The 23,897-nt window shown below is 35.5% G+C and overlaps 2 protein-coding genes across 4 annotated transcripts; one reads left to right on the forward strand and one right to left on the reverse strand.

Annotated features, from left to right (window-relative positions):
* The first annotated feature begins 603 nt into the window (after positions 1-603).
* Positions 604-9,664, forward strand: LOC136202666 (golgin candidate 2). The gene is made up of 10 exons (XM_065993425.1): positions 604-892; positions 1,018-2,154; positions 3,696-3,806; positions 3,951-4,010; positions 4,663-4,720; positions 5,803-5,855; positions 6,026-6,118; positions 7,533-7,658; positions 8,965-9,012; positions 9,111-9,664. The coding sequence occupies exons 1-10, from the start codon at positions 839-841 to the stop codon at positions 9,450-9,452; spliced, it is 2,082 nt and encodes a 693-aa protein (XP_065849497.1). The 5' UTR covers positions 604-838; the 3' UTR covers positions 9,453-9,664.
* A 1,709-nt stretch (positions 9,665-11,373) lies between these two features.
* Positions 11,374-22,030, reverse strand: LOC136203103 (uncharacterized). 3 transcript variants are annotated; one of them, XM_065994160.1, is made up of 10 exons: positions 21,930-22,030; positions 21,764-21,833; positions 20,555-20,622; positions 20,110-20,171; positions 19,667-19,748; positions 19,223-19,456; positions 13,063-13,191; positions 12,899-12,960; positions 12,618-12,734; positions 11,374-11,621 (listed from the first exon to the last, which is right to left on the reverse strand). In XM_065994160.1, coding segments are annotated over exons 1-10 (876 nt in total). In that variant the 5' UTR covers positions 21,981-22,030; the 3' UTR covers positions 11,374-11,620. The 3 variants fall into 3 exon arrangements, with proteins under 3 accessions (XP_065850232.1, XP_065850230.1, XP_065850231.1); XM_065994158.1 differs by having other exon boundaries at positions 11,374-11,627; XM_065994159.1 differs by having other exon boundaries at positions 11,374-11,647.
* Positions 22,031-23,897: the final 1,867 nt, after the last annotated feature.

The following is a 23,897-nucleotide window of genomic DNA, read 5'->3' on the forward strand; positions in this document are numbered from 1 at the left end:
GGCGGGTGATTCACACCACCTCGCCCAGGCAGAAACGGGTGAACCACCCTGTTTGGCCCTAGGACCGAATGGGTGGTTCATCCGTTTCTGCCTAGGGAAAAACGGGTGATCCACCTGTTTTCCTTAGGTAGAAACGGGTGAACCACCCGTTCGGCCCTAGAGCCAAATAGGGTGGTTCACCCGTTTCTCCTAGGTGTCAAACGGATAGTTCATTCGTTTGGTCCTAGGATCGACGACATGGGTCTTTTAGCACATATTCAATGAGTTCTGTCTTCAAATTCAGAGATGAAACTCGTGTTTTCGATTCGATTTAAAAAAAAAAAAACTTACCCGAGGAATTATTGGTCATTTTCCTCTACCATATTTTGGGGCCATGAATGTTATTCGGGTTTTTGAATTTCGAAAAAATTTGACTTTGAATTGAAAAAGGTAAAAATGACCAAGAGGAGACTGTGATAAATAATTTAGGTACGGTATTTGCTATGTCCAAAACTTGATATATTTGAGACGAATAGTTAGTTTACAGCCAAACACTCTTGTCTGAGAGCCGTTTGCTACCGGGCCGTAGTAGCCATATATTAAGGAAGACATGTCTGTGAGATTGTTTCCGTCACAGTCGAATTCAAATCTCCCACCTCGACACAACACTCTTCTCTCATGGCTATCCCAAAGCCTTCCACGGCTGTCACTTTAGCGTTTACAAATCTAACTTCGTCCCTCTCTTGCTTCCTTCCCAATTTCTTCTCTGCAACTCGATCTATGTCGCGTTTTTGCTAAAATGTACCATATGAATATTTAACACTGTCAATTTCGGATTTCAACCTAGAAACAGAGGAAAATGGCGAATTGGATATCTTCAAAACTCAAAGTTGCAGAGACCTTCTTTGAACAGGTAAATTTTCCTTTCTCTTGTTATTTTTTCTGATTGAGCTTCGGTGCTTTTTTCGTCAATTAATTTTTCGAATTTAATTTTGAGAATAATTGGAATTCGGTTTCCGATGTTAATCGAAAGCTCAGATCGATCAGCAAGCGGCTGATTCGTTAAAGAAAGAGAGGGCGCTTGGATCTGAGGATCAAAATTTGAATCTCCCGACGAAAGGGAGTGGCAATGGAGGAGGAGGAACACTGCCTTTGAAGGATCAGTTGAAGAAAAAAACGAGTCTTGAATCCAATGGTCATGAATATATTGGGAAACTGAAAACTGATCCCAATATTAACAGTTTAAATAACCCTACGAATATTAGGATCAATGGGAGCGAAGGGGATAAGGGGGTTACAAATGTCCCGAACTCTTCTTCAAAACCTAAGCCGACACTTAGTGAGAATGACTGGACTGAGCTCCTTAGTGCTCCAATTCAGGCCACGCCTTCATCCAGTCGCAGTAATGGGGCATCATCTGTTATTCGAGAAGTGAGAAAGGATGGTAGGAAGCTGGGAATTTCTCGCTCAAATTTGTCAGTGCAGGAAAGGAAGAAGAATATGAGTAGTGGAGGAGTTAAGTCTAAGAAGGCATTGGATATTCCATTAGACAACAAGTTAAATGGGAAACGTAGTGATGAGGACGGGTCTAGCTCCTCTGCAACGTCATCAAGTGTGGAATTGCAAGGGGATGGTAAGGTTTTAGGTAGGGAAGAGGTGAACAATAAGGATGTTGATTCCAGTAAGATGGAAAAACAGAGCAACAATGAAAATGAAAGTAATGGCGGACTTTTTGAATCTAAGCATGTCCCTGAGGAGGATCACAGGGGAATGGGAAATAACAGTCATTCTTTGGAAATGTCATCAGTTTCGGAGAAAATTGACAGGGTATCTGATGGGAAGAAGGGAGTGAGAGATGCTTATGATAGATTGAGAAGTACTGTGAAAGGCAAACGTGAGTCTGCTTACGGATTGAGAAACTCTGTTTCCGACGATACTAAGAAAGGTTTTTCAACAAGCGATGAAGGATCTGATTCAGATAGTGATTCTGTCTCAACATCTGATTCTGAAAATGAACAAGATAGAGAGAGGAGAGAGCAAATTTTGGCTGAGAAAGCCGCGGCTAGAGCTGTGGAGGCCATCAAGGAACGGGAGAATATGGTTGCCAGATTAGAAGGGGAAAAACAAAGCTTGGAGAAAATACTTGAAGAACGAGCGAAACAGCAAGCACAAGAGGTAACATTTTACAGTCTTTTCTCAGCCGCAATATTCTTTTTAATTTTGGTTTCTCTCGTTCTTGTTTTACATATTTTATTACCATGCGTAGTTTTACTTTCTTTTCTATCTTTCTTCTCTTCCTCCAATTGAGTTCAGTTAGCCTTACGGTCAGAAGAGAGCTCATCTGTACTTCCTTTCCTTGCATCAAAACTTATCTTTGTTTTAATGGACAACAGCAAACATTATGAGTATGTTTTCTTTGATTAGATGCAATCACTATGAACCGTGTGAATTTTCTGATTCTAATTCGGAAAACAAACACTGTATTGTAATATGGTTTTAATTGATAGGCAACTGCACCTAGACCCTTGGATGCTAAAAAAATGATACCTTTCTACTTGTTTTGCCAAGCAAAATGGCTAATTTTCTACATGCCTGCTGTATATGTTGAACATAACAAAAGTTTTGGTTTTAAGACATTTGTTTGCAAGTGCGATGCCCTTTAGGCTTTACATTTTGCGCCAGAAGTTGTACATAACAAAAGTCTTTAGTTCCCAAATTGTTAAGGGTTTATAAATAGCTCTTCAATGAATTTTCCATGGCTGCGTAAGCATTATTTTGGTGTTACGCGATTCTATTTAGATGACAAGTAATTTAGCTGACTATGTGTCAGACTTGTATTGAAATTAGGTTTTGGACTGAATTAAAGGCCAGGTTGATTTAAGACGTGGTATGCCAGCTACCTCTTGATTGAGGACTGACCTCTAGCATAATTCAAGTTGATTAGAAAGGACTAATGCAGTCAAGAGGTCAACTTGGCCCGAAAACTCGAAGCATGAAACTCAACTTGAACTTGAACTTGTTTTGAGTTTGATTGTTTCTAATTCAAGTTTGACTCATGGAATTATATGAGCTTGACTATGCTCAAGCAGGTCATTAAAAAATTTGCCTAGAGCTTTATTGGGTGCTTGTTGTTAGCTCAATTATGCTCTGCTTGCTAAGGATCGATGAGTTCATTTTTCCATTTGTATGTTAATATAATGATGTATAAGAGGGATTTTTTTTTGTTATTTACATAGAAACTTTTGGTTAAGCTCATGAGTTGCTCAACATCGAGTTAAGTTTGATCTGGCCAAGCTACTTGAGCTGGAGCTCGAACTCAATTATTGAGTTAAGTTTGAGTAATTTTGGAGTTGCTTCCGAGTAGCTTGGTCATTTATTTTCGTGCTGCAAAATCAGCTAACTACCTGAGTCAGCATTAAAATTAAGATGCAGTTTATGCAGCAACCCTATGTCTCACTTGTCATGTAAAGTTATAAAGTACTGATGTACTGAGAAGTCTCAAAATGAACAAAAGGTAGCTCAATAGATAGGGGAATGAGTCCGCTTGCTAGCTTCCTCGAAAGAAAATTTCCTGCTGTGCATTGGTGATTTACAGCTCAAGTCAATTCTTACATTTTCTGGCTTTAATTATGTAACAAAATTTCTTTAATAAAATAAACATGCTGTTTTCCCTGACATGCACTAAGTATCTGTTTAATCTTAACTTCATTTATTAGGCTTCAGAACTGCAGACAACCATGATGGAAACGATGGATGCTGTTGAGATGGAAAAGCAGAAACATAAGAATACTAGGATGGAAGCGCTTACTCGCATGGCTACTCTGGAGGTATATTGGCTTTTTAGTTACTTATGGTCTTCATAAGTTTGTATGGACTTATATGATTTGTTCTCCCCTTATAGTGTTTTTGTTTTTTGAAAATTCATATATTTTTGCTATATTAGATGTTTCTAAATATCAATTTGATTGCAGATCGCAAATGCTGATCTTGCAAGATCCCTTGCTACTGCACAGAAGAATCTTGAAGTGGAGGTATGATTTTTCCGACTAACTGGTTAGACCATTTATCTGTTGTCCTCTTCCTGATATTTCATTGGAGTATGTTATCCACATAGTGGAGTGGGTTTATATGGTGGAGTGGCAGCAGAGGCTACTAGGCTAGTATATAATACCACTATAGCAGACAGGTTAGTCAGAAAATTTGCCTAGCTGAGTATTATTGCATGTTGTTATTCTACTCCGAGAAGCAACAATATCCTCTGACATATTATGTATCCATACACACACTTTGATGTGCTCACATTAATACGATAACAGCACTTAAAGTACTGGATTGGAAAAGCACAATTAGGAAAGGGGAATCTGTATTGGTCTTAGAAGTATTTATTGAGCAGTCATTTTTGCATGTGTGAGTTGCATAATCACTGGGAAATGGCATAGGAATTAGGAACTCTGTGATTGATTTGAACAGCTATAGAAGTCAATGGGAATTGCTGTCAACATATGATCAGTATTTGCCAAGCCTCATAGGTGTTCTTTTGTGGAAGGAGACATATACAATGCTGTCCTCTCTATGATGTCATGTGCTTTTAATTTTTGTAACAATGCATGTACTTGTTTTTTACGAATATTCATCATGTGTATGTACAGCTAAGTTTATTTATTGGTAGTTTTTGTCAACCAGAGTAATAGAGTTGCAGAACTTCGGCAACAATTTGAGTTGAAAGAAGTGGCTCATGAAGGTGTGCCATCCTTGATCTCAGTCTTGCTTATTTGATTGAATTTGTTTTTTTTTTCCTCTCTCTCGTACGATTAAAGATCTAAGTATTATCTTGGAAAAAAAAGATCTAAGTATCAAAAATTGAGATTCAGCAACTATAAATATTACATGCTGATTGGGTACATTAAAGAAAAGAAAAGGCAGAAATTACTTGCTGTGTAACATTGTAAGGTTCATATTTCCAATTCCCGCCACATGTCTTGGTTTGTTACAGTGGATGAGTCTTGCTGCAGCTAAAGTTTGACTAGTTGCCAGTGTCCAGTAATAAATTTCAGAATTTTTGGAGAGCAATGGAATAATTGGTCTCTTGTGTGTTATGGATGTGTAGCCAAAACACGATCAAGTGCACACATGATCAGTAGCTTGATGGTGAAGAAAAGATTCAGAAATATAAAAAACTGTACTGCTTGCACAAAATAAAAAGCTCCCTTAATCACAACTTTTTTTTCTTTTGGTGCCGCTGAACTGTAGTTTGCTACATTTGAAGTTGAAAAATACAAAGAGCTACATTACTACAAGTGACAGTTTTTGTCAGACTTTTAAACCTGCTATGACCAAGGCTTGTATGCTTCTCTCTTAACTGATGAACAGCCTGCCTTGTCCTCCCTTGCTCCAAACCCAATCCAGAAAACATAATTCAGATGCTGTTGAAATCTCCTTCACCTGTCTCTCAAAATGTCGATTACCTCTGAAACTAATACCTCTCTGTTGAAATCTCCCGAATTAGAGATTTGCCATGCATTTATGCCCCAAAAATTGTTGTTCAACTTTCTCTTTCCTTTTTTTGTTTGTTAAGGTATCTAAACATATCTAAGATTCTAAATTGTGTATTTAGGAGGTAAGTAATGTAGTGGTATAAAATTTGTTAGTTTAAAATTGACTGTACAATCAGCCACCACTTGTTAATCATATCATAAATGTACAATTTTCGAAGATTAGTTTGAATATTCATGAAACTTAAGTTTGAGTTGACCTTGCAATGAAATCTCCTGTTTGCTATATAGCTGCTTCTATAAATCATTGAAGCACAATTTTTTCTTGTAGAGCTCAGGAGGAAGATCATCAAGACCGACCATGAAGGAACATATATAAAGCAAGTGAGTCATGTTTTTATGGTGCATTAACTGGGGGCATGGAGGTTGTTACAGCTCCCATAGAACTGTATACTTCATCTTGCTATCATCTTGCTACCTTAAAACTCTACTCACCCAACATATCTTTCTCAGCCACATGCTAATGATCTTTATATTCATCCGAAATTATGTAGGCAGTAGCTGGAAAAGGAGCTGATTTTGAACGAGAGATACTTGAAGCAGAGTACTCTTTCATGACTGATAAAATTGGAAAGTTGGAAGATAAGGTAAGTTGTGTGCAATGTTTCCATTATGTCAAATTTGATTTAACAGATATCTGAGGTTGATATATTTTACAACTTAGTGAGATGCTTGAAGTTTTCCCGTTTTTGTTCTCTAGAAGTTTGATTTGTTGATTTAGATTTTCGTTTGAGGATTAAATGTTTGGACAGAGAACGTTTGTTGAAGTTGGCATCTTTCTGCAGAGGCAAGATGATAATGTAGATATTAGAATTATCCAGATCAGTAGACAATGAAAAGCCTCTTCAAGGAAAAAAAGCACAGAAAATTGTTTATGGAACGATTTATGTTGATGCACTCTTGCCATTGTTGGGATGAATGACAATTATGTCCTTTGGTTATGGCTTCTGAGATAAATTTGTCAATCTGACAACTACTAGTTTGGGATGAAGTTCATAGGCTAGTTTTGACCATTAAATAATTACAGTTTAGACATAGCCAGCTGTTGTTATTAAGGCTTATGGAAAAAATTATTCGGCAAAATATTTCTCTTATTTTCTAGTGTTTGCGACTTAAAAGGAAAATAAGCGGTACAAAAATAATTTCCTATTCAAAGGAAAATCCTTAAAAGATAAGGAAAAATAACTTCACATTTTATAGAGGGGAACCTATTTTTTTTTATAAGAAAGAGAAAACACAAAGCCTTATTTTTTGCCACCCACCATGATTCTTCAATTATCATATCATTTACGAATTTCCACATTGCATGCCAAACAAGGAAAAAGTATTTAATTTGCTCAGAAATTATTTTCTATGGAAATTATTTTTTCAAGGGAAATTATTTTCCACGAAACAAACAAGCCTAAGAATTGGATATTGTTATTTGGGTGATTCTCACTAAAGGCTTTTTGATCAATGAAAACATGTCTTATAATCTGCTTATCCAAATGCTTTCTTGAATATTTTATCATAAAGGTAAGGGAATTGGAGTCATAAAAGACCCAATGGCTTCCTTGGACTTATGATTTTGATACTTCAACTTTCTTCAAATGCTTTAGTGATGTAACAGGATAATATGGCTATGGCTTTCGATGAAATTCTAAAGCTCGTCTGTCTGTCTGTCTGTCTTAATATTAGAGGAAAGCTACTAGTCAAAAGGGATATATCTATCACTTGGAAATATTGAGTCATGATACTTTTAACATTCTTTAGGCCTATGTGTCCAAAGAGTGAAAATATGTAGAAGTCAAGTTCTATCCTGATCTTATTTGTAGATGATTGTGACTATTAACCATTAGAAAATTTAGTTATTAACTATGCTGTCAAAACTTCATGGATGGCCATTAAGTAATCTATCTGACAATTTGTTTGGATGATTTTCATCATAGCTGTAGGCATATCCAGTGAATATATTAACTACCGAGTTACTTCTTTTTACAAGGTTTACTTTTTTTAATTCAGGCAAAGGAGCTGGAAGAATATATTGAGATGACAAGGAAGGATATGGAGGATCCAACAGAAGTAGAGATCGAGTTGAAGCGAAGGCTTGCACAGCTGACCGACCATTTAATTCAAAAACAGGCACAGGTTAGAGTTTCCAACATCACTCTGTCATTAAAGTTAACCCTATTGAGAGGAATGCTCGATTTGGTGTCTCATGTATGCATATGTAGATTAAAACTGAGTGCTAAACTGACATAGAATGCAATATTTTGCATCAGTTTCACGCATGGGAAGTTAAATTATTGCCAAAGAATAATAGAGTACATGCAAATTCAAACCGATCCCTTTCCCGAACCTTTCTCTTGAATTAACCAATTAAAGAAAAAAAGATAATAGGAGTGCAATCAGTGTAGGCGTATCTTAATACTTGTGCATAGTGTTTCAGTTTAGAAAATGCTTTTTCTTATTTCTTTGAAACGTTCTTTCAGTTTCAACCTTTTATGTAAAATTTTCAAATAACTTATTTCTAGTGATGGACTTGGACGAGAGAGAGTTTATATTTTGCTCTTCTGTTTTATCCGTAAAATTGTTACGATGGTCATCCACATCCACCACAAATCATGGTTAAGAAAAATTAATCTAGCCCCTATGGATTCGCTGAAATTATGAGGACACGAGGGTGTGAGTCTTAATATGAGACTGTAGGAACCTTATGAAGTTCATGGTATGATGTACTTTCTTAAGCCATTAGCCTAGTGTCCCAAGTCCAGTATTCTTTGCAAGCAGGTAAATTGCGTTCGTGATCCTCCAACTATAAAAAATTTGGAATGGAATTGCCACAACTCTTTGTTTTGTAATGACAAACCTCTCACAATTTGACATTTGTCACAACTTTTGTCTGTTTGGTGTGAAACCAAGAAATTCAATGGCCAGAGAAGCCACGCTGGTGCTGTCTATGTCGACCATTAACCACGTCGGAAATTAATTAAAAAAAACAAGAACAGGAAAAAATAATTTCTCTTTCATTCCTAATCCACATGTCAAAAAAGTAGTGACTTGAGACCCACGTGGCATCTCCTGCAAATGGGTTTGTTGATTTCAGGTCAAAAGAACAACAGAAAAAAAAAAAAAAAACGAGTCATACGGCAAGAGATTTATCGTTGATGATTATTAAGCTATGGCTATGGCAACTTCATTCTATTTCTAGTTGTTCATGGGTTAGTCCTTTTCATTGGATAGGGAGAGATGAGCAAGTTAAATGGCATGGAGTGCAATTTTTGCACCCGGTTAGTTAATCATTGTTCATGTTCTGTTCCGAAAATGTTAAATGTTTGACTTAGAGGATCAATAATGCCTGTCTGGAGAATGATTAGAAATGAATGCTATGCTTATTTATGGCTAAAGCGTCAACTTGTGTGTTAAATATCTCTATTTGCTCATTGAACTATAGGTCGAAGTTCTTTCCTCCGAGAAGGCTACTCTTTTTCTCAGGATCGAGGTACATTTTCTCACCATAATAACCATTTACTCAACAAAATCCTACAAATTATTTCGCATGTATGATAACGACATTCTTACCGTAATGCACATCTACAGACAGTTTCAAGATCACTCGAAGAAAACAATGCAAATTCAGAGGATCCAGAATCAGGAGCATGGGAAAGCTCTGATTCAAAATTGAGGCCTCTATTCGAGGAAAAATTCCGTTCAGGAAGGAAACACTTGGGATCATTGGTAAGGCAGTTGGATGCAATATTCATTGCTGGTGCAGTATTTGTAAGGAGAAATCCAGCAGCAAAATTATGGTCTCTTATATACCTGGTATGCCTGCATTTCTGGGTCATTTACATTTTCATGTCAAACTCACAAGTCTCCGATGAAGCGAAATCGGGTGCAATAATTTCTTTGGCAAACATTAATAACTCTTCAGGTGTGTAGTTTGTATTTATGGTCTTATTTTTTACCCTACTGGAGTTAGTTTTTGCCTCAGATTTTAGAGGAGCTTCATTTAGGGTTGTAGTTTGTGCATTTTTTGTTTCTTCTAATTGCAAATAAGATACTTAATTAGTGAGTTGTAATTATTTACATGTAACCAAGAAACAAGAAGGAAAAGAAAGCATATAAAGTAATGGAATTTTTTTACTATCGAAGCAGGTTGGTTGAATCGTCTGAACGCAAATTTGTAAAATGTCATATGGTTATTTATTTTATCATGTTAAAATCGTGTTATTTTATCATGTTAAAATCGTGTTATTTTATCTATATATTTCATATGTTATAAACTAATGGAATTTCTTTTACTATTGAAGTAGGTTGGTTGAACCGTCCAAATGCAAATTTGTATTTGTAACATGTTATATGGTGGTAATTCAAGTTAATCGATTACTCTTACTGTGTTATTTATATATTTTATATAATATAATATGTATATGATTATTTATAATATAAATAAAAAACGAAATAATCTTATTATCTGTCAAATTATTTTTGTAAATCACAAGGTGAACAATTATCTCTTTTTAAAAATAATTGTATAGCTTTTTAAATTTTTGTTTTTATAACTCTTTGGTCCTTATTTTGGGTGAATAGATAAATTTGACATACCAAAATTATTTGTTACCCAATGTTTTTGATAATAAAACATTTTCTTAATTTCTTCATAATTTTTTTGTTAATTTATTTTTCTAACTAAACAAACATCGTAAAATTTGAAAAGTATTTTTCAACAAACAAACAAGACGATGAGTTAATTTCAGTTAGTAAGGTCTTTAATTGTATCATTGAGATTAAAATTGTTTTGTTATATAGATACTAAATTAGCTCTTTCAAAAGAAAATTAAACTTATTTTGGTAATTTAACTCTTTGTTATTTTTATTCCAAACAGTAGGATATAAGTGTTTTGCTTAGATAAGTAGGATGTGTGTGTTTTGGTAAGATAAATTTTTTTTTAGCTAAAGTTATAAAAAACGTTAGATACTAGTCAGATATATAGGACCTCGAAGATTAATCAGGGATTACTCAAATTTGTATTTTTATATTTTTCTAATTTTTTAATAAATATGAATTACTCGAATTTGTATTTTTATATTTTTCTAATTTTTTAATAAATATGAATTATATTATGTAAAATTAATAATATAAAATATTGAAAATAGAAAACATATATATTAAAATAAAATTATATTGATGTCCTTAAAAAGTATGCTAATAAAAAAATACTAATACAAAAATATGCCCCTTTGCCCTTTTTCAGTCTTCCTAACCGACGCATCAAGCACTTTTCGTTTTACGTGTCCAAACCACCTTAGTCGGTTTTCTCTCATTTTATTCTCAATAGATGTAACCCCTACTTTTGACCTAATTATTTCATTACTCACCCGTCCTTTCTCGTATTACCACACATCCATCTCAACATACACATCTCCACCACCGACATCTTGTAAATGTGACAATGTTTCGCTATCCAACGTGTAACATGTAACAATGCAGGTTTAATTGCCGTGCGATAGAATTTTCCCTTCAATCTATTAGACTTGCCGGGATCGTAAAGGAAACTCGTAACACTCTTCCACTTCGACCAACCAGATTTAATTCTATGAGCAACATCTCCATCCGTTTGAATAATAGATCCTAAATAAAGGAAGCAATCTGAACCCTAGACAAACCGATTTATATAACCAAACTTAAAGAAATCGTACGGCGTTTTAAAAATCTCCGTCTAAACTGATTTTAAAAGTCAATTCTATCTTATTCTTATAGCGAGGTCTTCTTCTTCCTCCTCCCATTAACTGAAATTAGCTAATATCTATTAGTTGCTCGTAAAAACCAATAATAACAATAAACATACAGTAATAGTAATAGTTGAACCAAACATATGCTAAATAATAATCACTTTTTACAACTATTAAATAATCAAATTGATCCTCTATCCAACAAATTAATTGCATTTACACATTATATATGAGAAACTAAAATATTCAATTCAATTTCACTAATTCTGAAAAATGTAGAATCTAGGAAATAATTGCAATGTTTGTGAAATCAGAGAAATGAGATTCTAATCCATCTTCAACCCATTGTTGACCTCTCCATCTCCACTGTTTGTTCTATACCTTGCACAAGTGATCAATGCCTTAGAAACACAGCAAATTACAAACCACATAAGAAACTATCTTTAATTTATGGGTAAATAATTTTATTTATCCCCAGTTTCAGCACATTACACTAATGGGTCTTTTCTATTTTAAAAAATTATCTACTTAGTCCTTCCGTCTCGAATTTTATTGGTAAAAAGTTACATTTTATACAAAATGACAAATTTACTCATCTATTACAATTTATTTTGATGTTTCATAATGTTCAATAAATTTTCCATTTCATATAAAATTTAACTTTTGACTAAAATAAGTTTGGATAAGGGGGACTAAGTAGTTGATCACGGACATTATAATGTACTTTTTAAAATTCTCCAACCAAAAACTGAAGGAAAAAAAAAGCTTGAGTGGAAATACTTAAAACAGTCAAAATGAACATTAAGAACATGTAAATTGCACCGATAGTCACTTAAGTTTGGACGGTGTTCCACTATGGTTACAAAAGTTCACTTTTTCTCAATAAAATAACTCACCTTTGCATTTTGTACCAATAAAGTCTTTTTTTGGAACATTTTCATAACAAATTCTCGCCGGAAATACTAACTAGTACGCTTAGTCAAGTCAGTTTTTGACATAAAAGTGCCACGTGTATCCATTGACTGTCATGTGTCACTCCCGCTCTCTTACATCCTAACCTTTATTTAATCTCAATTAATCTATTGACGAGAATTTCTACTATACACTGGGTGTAATACACCCGACCAATCAAAAGAGAGATGGTGTAATACACTGGGTGTAAGAAATAAACATGTACAGGTGACTTTGTTGCTACAAAATGCAAAGATGAGTTTTTTTTATCGAGACAAAATAAACTTTAGTGACCTTGACCGTCATCGCGATGCAAAGCAAGTTTTGAAGAGAACGAAGATAAAACCATCACAAGAAATGAAAATCTGTAAATTTGCATACTAAAGCAATACAATTATATCTACAGAATAATAGACTCACCATGTCGTCCCCTCGCGTGGAAGATTACGACTGTAGAAAGGGAACTCAAAGAGGAAAAACGATTTGAACCATGACGGCAAGTTCCCATACACTACAGGTGGTAGCAGAATCAGAGGGCTGAAACAGAAAATGATAACTTCAGTTCAGCTACTTCCTCCAAAACTCATTCAAAAACTAACGAAAAAAGATCATTTGGTCATTCAACATGGTAAGCACGGTCATATAGTCGAAGTCTGAAATGAACTGCACGTATAATTTAATCATAGAGAGAGCAATCTAACCTTGTCGTCCACTTATACTCTCGATATGCAGCCACATTGCCGAATTTCTTATCAGCAGATTCCTGTTTCTCGTCCAGGTCATACGCGTATTAAGCATTTTAAAGGGTAATGGTAAAAGTGAAGCTTCAAATGTTATAGTTAGATTAGTAGAAGAAAATGCAAACCTCAAGCAATGGTATGCCACTAAGGAAAAGAAGTAACAATGTGAGAAAGATTGGACCAAAGATTACAAGCCACTCTGCACCTTCAAGCACTGGTGTAGAAGCCACAAAAACTCCCCACCAAAGGAAAATCTGTGAAGAGATTTTATAATGGAAATTTACAAAATTGGCCCAATGGAGAGGTTCATTTACATTTTTAGACTCATTTAGACATATGCTACCAAACTAGACTCTTCCAATACATTTTTCCAAAAACACCCTCATAAACCCTATCTTTGTCTTCAACCCCATCTTCTCACATATAATTTAACCATGAGAAAACAACACTCTAAAAGGACCATGTTTCAATTTTTATTATATTCATTAGAAATCTCTTCAATGCAAAAATAACTAAGCACAACAAAGAAAACAGCAACTAATAGAATCGAAACTCAATTTCCATATAATCTCAACGAAGAAGACAATGGGAAGAATCGTATTACACTAATTAGAACCAAAATGGTTTGCATTTTATGATTTTTGTTCGCATTTTCTGATTTGCGAAGCTATATTTGGTTTGCATTTTATGAAATGAGAAGCTTTTTTGCTTCTCATTCTATAAAATGCGAACCAAAATCATAAAATGAGAACCAACATGGTTTGCATTTTATGATTTTGGATCACATTTTATGAAATGCGAAGCTATATTTGCTTCTCTTTTTATGATTTTGGTTCGCATTTGCAAACCTGTATTTGCTTCTCATTTTATGATTTTGGTTGGCAGTTTATGATTCGCGAAGCTATATCACATAAATTATGTTCGCATTTGGTGATTTGTAAACCTAAATGATAATTTGCAAACCATTAAATGGTTAACTAAAAGAAAGATTTGCCTTGCAATTAGTTTTCCTTCTAATTACATCTGTCGTATCTCGACCATCCAAATCTCACTGACGTTCAACTATGTGACGCCTCCATTTCCATGATCGATCTCCAACACCTTCACGGTCCTAATCGCCGTCTAATTGTTGACAACATCGGCAAAGCTTGCCAATGTTAGGAAGAACAAAAAAATATACGGAAAATGATGTGGGATTATAGTAAAAAGAAAGGGAATGAAGAAGTATGGAGGTTGACATGTGTTCCACGTCTTGGGAAGTATCCTTCCATGTCCATCCAATTTGAAGGTTAACGGACCTATCTTTCTTGCCACTTTGTACGGCCCATCCCACTTGGTGCGCAACTTTCCTTTCCCCTCTCTAGACTGGGATGTTTTAGTTTGCACAAGGACCAAGTCCCCCTTGTTTAGCTCCATCCGTCAAACCCTTTTATCGTGGTAGGCGAATATCCTCCACTTAGGTATAACATCATATGTTGTAAGCTTTATCCCTACAAAGCCCTACCTCATTCAAATAGTGTCTTAGGTTCTCCTCATTTTGTCCTAGCCTAACTAGTATCATTGCCTCTACCCACACACTATGAGAAAGGGGTCTTAGAGTGACCGTACATGGAGTGGTTTGGTAGGCTGAAAGGACACTAGGGATCTCATCACCCCATCCTTTTTTTCATTCTTCCAATCTTTTCTTTATTCCTACCACAATCGTTCGGTTGGTGATCTCGACCATGCCATTAGATTGAGGGTGAGCCACCGATGTGAATCGATTTGTTATATGCATCCCTTTGCCGAACTCCATTAACTTCACACAGTCAAACTGTTGTGTGCGAAACACTAAACCTTACAATGATGTTTTTCATTATGAAATCTATCATCATTCTAGCATGATGGATGATATAATAAAAAAATTCAAATTTCCCTAAAATTTACTACAATTTGAATAGTAGGAATATAGATCCTCACAGACCTGAATCCTCACGGAGATGAGAATGTGGGTAATTTTTCTCCATTTTACAGAAGACGAATAAAAGAAGCCGTCCACATTCTCTGCATTATGTTGCTCTAAATCCTTATTTGCAGACTTTTGAAAACCTCCATACTTAGATTTACCTCTGCTTCTTCTTCCCTATCCTTTTTACTATAATCCCACATAATTTTCCAAATATTCTTTTGTTCTTCCTAAGAGTAGTAAGCTTTGCCGATGTTGTCAACAATTAGAACCGTGAAGGTGTTGGAGATCAATAAAGGAAATGCAGGCATCAGATAGTTGAACGTCGGCGAGATTTGGACGGTCGGAGATAGAACGGATGTAGTTAGAAGGAAAACTAATTGTAAAACAAATCTTTCTTTTAGTTAACCATTTATTGGATCGCAAATTACCATTTAGGTTCGCAAGTCACCAAATGTGAACGTAATTTATCGCATTTGGTGATTTGTGAACCTAAATGATAATTTGTGATCCAATAAATGGTTAACTAAAAGAAAGATTTGCCTTGCAATTAGTTTTCCTTCTAACTACATCCATCCTATCTCCGACCATCCAAATCTCGCCGATGTTCAACTATCTGACGCCTACATTCCTTGATTGATCTCCAACACCTTCACGGTCCTAATCGTCGTCTAATTGTTGACAACATCGGCAAAGCTTGCCAATGTTAGGAAGAACAAAAAAATATACAGAAAATGATGTGGGACTATAGTAAAAAGGAAGGGAATGAAGAAGTATGGAGGTTGACATGTGTTCCAGGTCTTGGGCAGTATCCTTCCATGTCCATCATCCAATTTGAAGGTTAACAGACCTATCTTTCTTGCCACTTTGTACGGCCCATCCCACTTGGCGCCCAACTTTCCTTTCCCCTCTCTAAATTAGGATGTTTTAGTTTTTCCTGAGGACCAAGTCCCCCTTGTTTAGCTCCATCCGTCGAACCTTTTTGTCGTGGTAGGCGAATATCCTGAGGACCAAGTCCCCCTTGTTTAGCTCCATCTGTCGAACCTTTTTGTCGTGGTAGGCGAATATCCTCCACTTATATACCACCATCATATGATGTAAGCTTTATCCCTACAAAGCCCTACCTAATTCAAAAAGTGTCATAGGTTCTCATTTTGACCCTCACTATACAGGACCACTCAGTCGCTTGATAGTCCCAGCCTTACTAGTATCAAAGCCTCTACCCCCACACACTTGGGAGAAAGGGGTCTCACAATGGTCATACGTGGAGTGATTCGGTAGGCCCAAAGGACACTAGGATCTCATCACCCCATCCTTTTTTTCATTCTTCCAATCTTTTCTTTATTCCTACCACAACCGTTCGATTGGTGACCTCGACCATGCCATTGGACTGAGGGTGAGCTACCGACTTGAATCAATTTGTTATGTGCATCCCTTTGCAGAACTCCATGAACTTCACAAAGTCAAACTACTTGTCTCTGTTGTGTGCGAAACACCAAACCTTACAATGATGTTTTTCATCAAAATCTATAATCATTCTGGCATGATGGATGACATAATAAAAAAATTCAAATTTCACTAAAAATTACTACAATTTGAATAATAGGAATATAGATCCTCACAGAGATGAGAATGTGGGCAATTTTTTCTCTCCAATTTATAGAAGAGGAATATGAGAAGCAGTCCACATTCTCTACATTATTTACCTCTGCTTCTTCTCCCCCTTTCTTTTTACTATAATCCCACATCATTTTCCACATTGTTTTGTTCTTCCTAACATTGGCAAGCTTTGTCAATGTTATCAACAATTAGATGACGATTAGGACCGTGAAGGTGTTGGAGATCAATCAAGGAAATGGAGGCGTCAGATAGTTGAAAGTCGGCGAGATTTGAACGTTCGGAGATAGGAAGGAAAATTCTTCCAAATGTCCGTAGAAGAAAATTCTCATCAATAATACCATTTATTGACAAATTCATGCCAAGAGGGCGAGCCTTGGCGCAACGGTAAAACGTTGTTGCCGTGTGACATGAGGTCACGGGTTCGAGTCTTAGGAACGGCCTCTTGCCAATTAAATTGGCAAGGGAAGGCTTGCCCCCAATACACCCTTGTGGTGGGACCCCTCCCCGGACCCTCGCTCAGCGGGGACGCGTAATGCGACCGGGCCGCCCTTTATTGACAAATTCATGCCAATTAAAACAGCTGATAGATCTATAGACTCGTTCATGCCAATAGGAAACACCCGTGATTAATTTTGAGTCATTACAACCTCCTTTTTCTGAAGCATAATGTCTCCTTTGTCTAATGGGAGTAATGCAAGGGCTCAGAGCCTTAGCATCAATTTGAGCATGAGGAGTCGCCCTCTTTGGCAAGGAAGAACCAATAAGAGCATAACTATGAGAGTAAGGAAGCCCAATTTTTTGGCCAGCCGATGGGCTCACATTTGCTCCAAATAGTATAGTGTCTGGAGTTTTCGGGTTGGCCACTGGTATCAGATTGGTTTCAGGCAGAAGTTGCAGTTTGATTGGGGTGTTTTGGGTGTAAGGTGAAGTAGTTAATGGAGGTGTGAATGTAGGGTTAGGTTTCTGAGTTGTTATAGGTGTTGGATTTATTTTAGCAGAGGTTATGGGATAGGAATGGTTAGTTTGGTGCCATTGCTTTGGAGCTAGGGGAGATCTAAATGTAGGATTTTGCTTAGGAGCTTCAATCACATCCTTGAGATGGATGTCCTGAAACTTAGGATGATTATAAATTTCTATGGGTTGATATGAATTTGGTTCAGATTTATTTTCAGGTTTCAAACTATTAATCACATAAGAATCAGTAAGGCTGGGATTTACCTTCTTCTTTTGAGGCTTAAAGGCTTCAAACTGTCCTTGATTAACAATTACAGCAGTGGTCTGCTTCCTTAGCGAAGGCTGCTCTGTTCAGTTTTTCCTTGCAAATAGAGACCTTCCAATTCTATTTTCTTTTGTGGCATTTCATCAAACAGTTGGAGGGTGGTTTGCAAGAGGGATTTGAAACTCCTTGAGTTTCTAGAATCAATTGAGCCAAATTTGAGAAGGATTTTTCAAAAGAGTCTTCTTGCTTCTTGCGAAGCAGTTCCCATCGCTCATCGAAGTATTGTTCCTGCTTGCATAACCGTTCCATTCGCTGGTTAAATTCTTCCATGGTCAGAGGAAGGAAAGCTCTGATACCAATGTCAGGATTAGGATTTCTGACAATAAGATTAGGGCAGGAAAGATTTTAGGAGAAGAAAAGAATAGAGAAAGAAGAGAGAAGGTTAGAGAGAGATCTAGATAAACAAAAAAAAAAAAGAGAATAGAGAGAATTTAGAAAAAGAAATAAAGATTTCATTAATCAATTCCATAATGAATTAGTACAGGCTCATTCTCTTAAATAGGAGAAAAAAGGAAAAGGAAAGTATAAGAAATGCATGGCCCTAATAATTCTAATTTACCTTAAATCACCCTATTTATTCTAACCTACCTTAAATAAGAATAAGAAATATAACCTACCTTGAATAAGAATAGGAAATATAGCAATTCACTTTAAATAGGCCTAATAACTGCCGATGTGGCAGCAATTATAATTTCCCATAGCTGTAAACATTCCTAAATAACATCTATTAAAGCTAAATACCACTTAATGTAAAAACAATTAACCACCTAATAATACTTAAATAATCCCTATCTATAATCGTGACAGATATAGCTTCGCAAATCATAAAATGCGAGCCAAAATCATAAAATGAGAAGCAAATACAGGTTCGTATTTCATAAAATACGAACCAAAATCATAAAATTTGAAGCAAATATAGCTTCGCATTTCATAAAATGCGAACCAAAATTATAAAATGCAAACCATTTTGGTTCTAATTAGTGTATTACAATTCTTCCTATTGAAATCGAGTTTCGATTCTATTAGGTTTCAATACATTTTTCCAAAAATACCCTCACAAACCCCTCATCTTCTTCAACCCCATCTTCCCGCATATAATTTGACCACAAGAAAACAACACTCTAAAAGTATCATGTTTCAATCTTTGCAGTATTCATTAGAAATATATTTGGATGTAGTCTTTATTCTTAAATCTTATTAACATCAAATGGTTAATCATATTTGAGTAACAACAATAACAGCCTAGTCTTATATGAGTAAAAGCGAAACTCATGTGAAACTATTCTCTAACATTGACACAAAGTTTTCATCAAGTTTCATATGATATTAAACATTCAATTCAGGTTCAGTAGTTCAAAATTCGGAACAAGCATTACATATTAGGATATGAATGAAGCAGAACTTTCAAAATAGCAGCATTGAAATAAAGTTCAGGCCGAACCTCGCCAAAATAATTCGGGTGACGAGAGTACTTCCACAATCCAATATTGCACCATTTCCCTCTATTGTCTGGTGAGTTTTTGAAAGTTAACTTTTGTTGATCAGCTGAAGCTTCAATTGATAATCCGACAGACCAAATAATCCATCCAATTATATCCGCAGCCCGAATAGACGGATTTCTGTCACTTGCATTAACCACTGTTACAGGTAAACTGACAATCCAAACCCAGACAGCCTGCAAATAATCAAAATAACGGATGAATTAAATCATATATAGCCTGGACACGTAAATGGAGACGGAAACGAAACTGAAACTGAAACGCAGAAACACTACTAAAGATGAGTTTCCGTGCAACATAGATTAAATCCAATGTCAAAAGTATACTTTGAACATCAAGACACAGTTATAGTTAATCTAAATAGCAAGTGAAAAATGCTTGAAAACCTGAAACGTCCAGAACACAGCCAACTTCCCCAAATTTGCCCGCATTTCATCGAATCGTCGATCTTCACCCCACTGCATAATCCTGATTGAAACATTGGATTAATTAAATCCACAGTAGAACTTATATGCAGTATTTGACATGATGTACAAATATATAATCTACGCATTCTTATGTAGTTTTACATCATGAACACTAATTATTATGCTCCCATAAAATCAAACATAAGAATATAATGAACAAGCTCGAGATATTCAAAGGTCGAATCTTCTTAAAAACGGATACTCGAATCTTCTAAAAAGTATAAGAATTGTCAAAGAAAAACTGCATATCTTGAGAGTCACACTTGATTGTGCAGCAATCAGAAGTTCTAATAACTGAAATCGATTAAAGTAGAATCAAACCAAGAAGGAAACAATCTTAAAAAGAGGCACATTATTAATACCTCATTAATAGAAATAATCCGAGGCGAATGCCCCATAATACCACAAGTGAACTCACAACAACCTGCAGAAAAGACCAGCAGAATAATGAACAAGTAAAGCAAATTGAACAAAAGCAAAGGTAATGTCTGTTTGGTTCTTTGTAGAGTAGAAGTGCTTGGTATTGATAAACGGATGCTTATAGCTATTTCGGAAGCAACATCAGCTAAATTCTAACGACTAGCAGCAACAGCAAAACTAACACTAACAGCAAGCAGTGGAATGATGTCAAAACTAGAAACTTTATTTTCAACCAAATTGAAATTAAGAAAGATAAGACATCAAAATTTTATAGATATGAAGCTCTTTGAAGGTTGAACTATCAAATATAAAGTTCATAATCTGCTTACAAGAACAGGCATTTCAATCTACAAAAGGGACAAGTAAAAAACAGAAGCATACACTAACCTGTCTGAAATACCATGTCCCTTTCAAAATCACTGTTAAAACAGCAAGTATAACAAAATTCGTGCTTCCTGATATTTTTTTTTTTCAAACAAAAATGAAACAGATTAAACCTTAGCAAATTACATGATTAACATAACATTGATGTAAAAATAATAATAACACTTCATTCATCAAAATCCTGCAATTTTCCCTCAATCCATCTGCACATAGGTTTGTCAATGGAGTGAGTAATACTCGTACTTATTGGGTTCCACCCTCTTAGGATCAGGAGATCTCAAAAATTCATTTCTTTAGGATTGTGAATGGGAAGGAAAGGAAAGTTAGTAATAGCTATCCTGCTCCAAAGGTGATCCCCTACCCATTACCGTTAGGGATACCCAAGGGAACGCCCATGAGCATACCCAATAATATACAATATTAATAAAGTACTATACATTTATACATTAAATTACAATACAATATATTTTGGGGATAAGGTCCACATTTCCCTCTATCATTTTTGGAGAAGTGTAGAATTATCCCTTAATATACGAAAATGAAAAATTAACTCCCAACCTATCTTGCACGGAAACTCTTCTTCACTAGCGCTTCCGCGTTTTGAGTCCGTTTCCATTTCTTTTCCGTTTCCATTTCAATTTCCGTTTCAGTGCAACCGAGCTCCCAGCATTTCTAAGCAACACAAAATTTGAACCAACTAGTTTGACCTTTATTTGCCTTTTCCATTACCAATTCGTAGCTAAATTTTCTTTAAAATAACGTTCCCCCTGGTGTCCGTTTCCATTTAAATTTCCGGAGCTCCCCAGCATTTCCAAGCAACACAAAATTTGAACCGACTAGTTTGACCTTTATTTGACTACAACATCAAATTTTCTAAACAAATTTATCAATAAACTGTAGCAGTTTTGTACATTTTCACCGTTATTTCTAAACTTTTTAGACCCCCAGTAAGTTTTTTTGGTGTTTAACTTATATGTATCAGAATGAGTTGTTAGTATTTTGCCATGTTGTTTGCAGCTTTGTTTGTAAAAAACGTTCAAACCAGTCCATTCAAATTGTTAAAATTAATTTTGCTCGCAAACTTACAATTTACCTAACAATTTAATTTATGAATTAGTATATTAAACCTAACCAGTCCCATTGACAACCCTATCTGCAGAATTCCCCAAAACAGTTGAGAATTTTGAAGTACAGATATGGAAAGAAGAATACCAGCAAAATCAGTGACTTTATCAAACTTGAGAAGAGCAGTGATTACAAAAAATAGCAATTGGTAACCCACCTACCAAAAAAACCAAAAGAAATTAAGCAACAGGAACAGAAACTTTGAAAATTAGAGAAGTGAAGAACGAGAGAGAGGATGAAAAAGTAAACTCACAGTGACGATGGCAGTGATTGCTAAAAAATGGGAGTCGATAACTGTTCCCATTTCTGAATTGGATGAGATGACCTTTTGTTATCCCCATTTTTTATTATTATTGTTTATGACTTTTTATAATCTTTAGAAAATAAAGGAATAATAAAAAAGAAAGTATTTGTTCTTTTTGTGGCTGTGTTAACGACTTCGTTTCGTTATTGAATTTGGTATAATTGGAGACGTTGGCCTGTTTGGTAAACATCGTTTTGGGATAAAAAAACGGGTTTGACCAATTTTAGAGGTTTAACCATTGAAACCGCTGATTGAAGTGTTTGGTGAAGAGAGATTTGGGAGAGAGGTTTGGGATGAAAACGCTAATTTAGAAAAAGCTTTTAAAAGGAGCTTTTTCCATTAGCGTTTTGGAATATTAAAATTAATGGACTTATTTAACCTAATAGATAGACTCACTCTTCTCCTGCGCCAAAATTAATGCCCTTATTCGTCTTTTTGCACAAACCGATATTATCAATCAGCTAATTTTTACCAAACAAGTCTACACAAACAGCTAGTCAAATCAGCTAATGTAATCAGCTAACAGCTAACAGCTGATGTAATCAGCTAACAGCTAACTCCCAAACTGGGTCATTGACTTTTCAATGTTTATACATTGAGAGTGACTTTAATTTTTCAATTTAACATATTCAACAATGGATTAATTAAAATCATAAAAATTTAACTTTTTTATGAAATAAAAAAATAAAAAAAATAAACTCTCGACGCGAGTAAACAGATGTCAGTTGGGATTCTCTTGATGTCTAAGATAAGACAGAAAAAAAGATCAAGGATGGGAACCGACGACATTACTCCGATTCTAAAGTTAGCAAGTATAAGAAATATGAGCACTAAGTAATTAAGTCTAAGTTGCAGAAAATGTTTATGTGTATCTTAGTTATACGATATCTTGTTCTATTTATAGAGTACTAAGGGTAAATTTGGTAGTCGATCAGAGTTACGTCCTAACTTCGTCTATGAACACGTGTCAACCTTTGAATAGTGAATGCCTGTTGTAATAAAGGAAATTTTATTTACCAAAATTTTCTTCTTTTGATTTTAAGCGTGGAATTGGTGACCGATTTTGGAGTGTTTCCAAAACTCTTCTCCTATTGGTCCACGTGTCATGATGCACATTTTAACTTAGTTTGATCTAGAGGCTTTCATTGTGACATGCATCCTCACTTCCTTTGATGAGGACACATGCATAATTCCTTATATTTTTATGATATCACATGTTCCCCCTCTCATTTGGTTCTCGAAGTTCTATAGAGCTTCGTCTGCCTATGAAGCTAAAGAATCGAAAGTTGATGGAGGCTCGACAATAACCGAAGTAGAAACTATGTCTTATTAATGACTAGATGTTATATCATGCATTCATATTGTATCTAACTCTTCATTCTTAGTAGGTGAGACATCCAAGCACACTTCCTGAAAGTCGACGTCGTTTCACAGAGTGTGGAGTCCCTTTTACAGACATGTCTTCCCACCACTTCTAATTTCTAATGCAATGATGTCAGGTGTTTAACGACCTTTGCCTACGAGTAGATAGATGGAAGACTAATGGGTTCTCAAGGAGCATCATTTCTAGTTAACCCCATTTAATGCACCGTTTCTGGCGAATCTCATTGAATGTGTGGTTTCATCATCTTGGCATCCAAATTCTATAAGAAAAAGGGACAGAGTGATCCATTTTTTCTCTTTTTAAGATTTATGTCTTCCTAAACTCTGTGATTTTCGATTTTCTTCAAGACTTCATTTTTTAGTAAGTTCATCTTTTCCTTTCTCTTTCTTTTTTGTTGTATGTAAGTATTGAGAAGAAAGAATTCCTCAAATCCACAAAATCTTGTGACCATCAATCAAGGTCTTATACAGAGCTCCAAAGGGAAAAGAAAGAAGGTGGTTCATCCCCGATAGATCCAGAATCCTCAGGGGTCG

This window comes from Euphorbia lathyris, chromosome 8, assembly GCF_963576675.1.
Source record: "Euphorbia lathyris chromosome 8, ddEupLath1.1, whole genome shotgun sequence".
Classification (NCBI taxonomy): Eukaryota; Viridiplantae; Streptophyta; class Magnoliopsida; order Malpighiales; family Euphorbiaceae; genus Euphorbia; species Euphorbia lathyris.

What these genes read in the sequence shown, in the direction of transcription:
- LOC136202666 (XM_065993425.1), top strand. Translation starts at nt 839, where the DNA reads ATGGCGAATTGGATATCTTCAAAACTCAAAGTTGCAGAGACCTTCTTT. An exon ending in CTCGCATGGCTACTCTGGAG is followed by an intron (nt 3,807 to 3,950) that starts GTATATTGGCTT and finishes ATTTGATTGCAG; the next exon opens with ATCGCAAATGCTGATCTTGC. An exon ending in TAATTCAAAAACAGGCACAG is followed by an intron (nt 7,659 to 8,964) that starts GTTAGAGTTTCC and finishes ATTGAACTATAG; the next exon opens with GTCGAAGTTCTTTCCTCCGA.
- LOC136203103 (XM_065994158.1), bottom strand. Translation starts at nt 21,980, where the DNA reads ATGGGAACAGTTATCGACTCCCATTTTTTAGCAATCACTGCCATCGTC. An exon ending in GGACATGGTATTTCAGACAG is followed by an intron (nt 20,172 to 20,554) that starts GTTAGTGTATGC and finishes TCTTTTCTGCAG; the next exon opens with GTTGTTGTGAGTTCACTTGT. An exon ending in GGATTATTTCTATTAATGAG is followed by an intron (nt 19,749 to 20,109) that starts GTATTAATAATG and finishes TGTTTCAATCAG; the next exon opens with GATTATGCAGTGGGGTGAAG.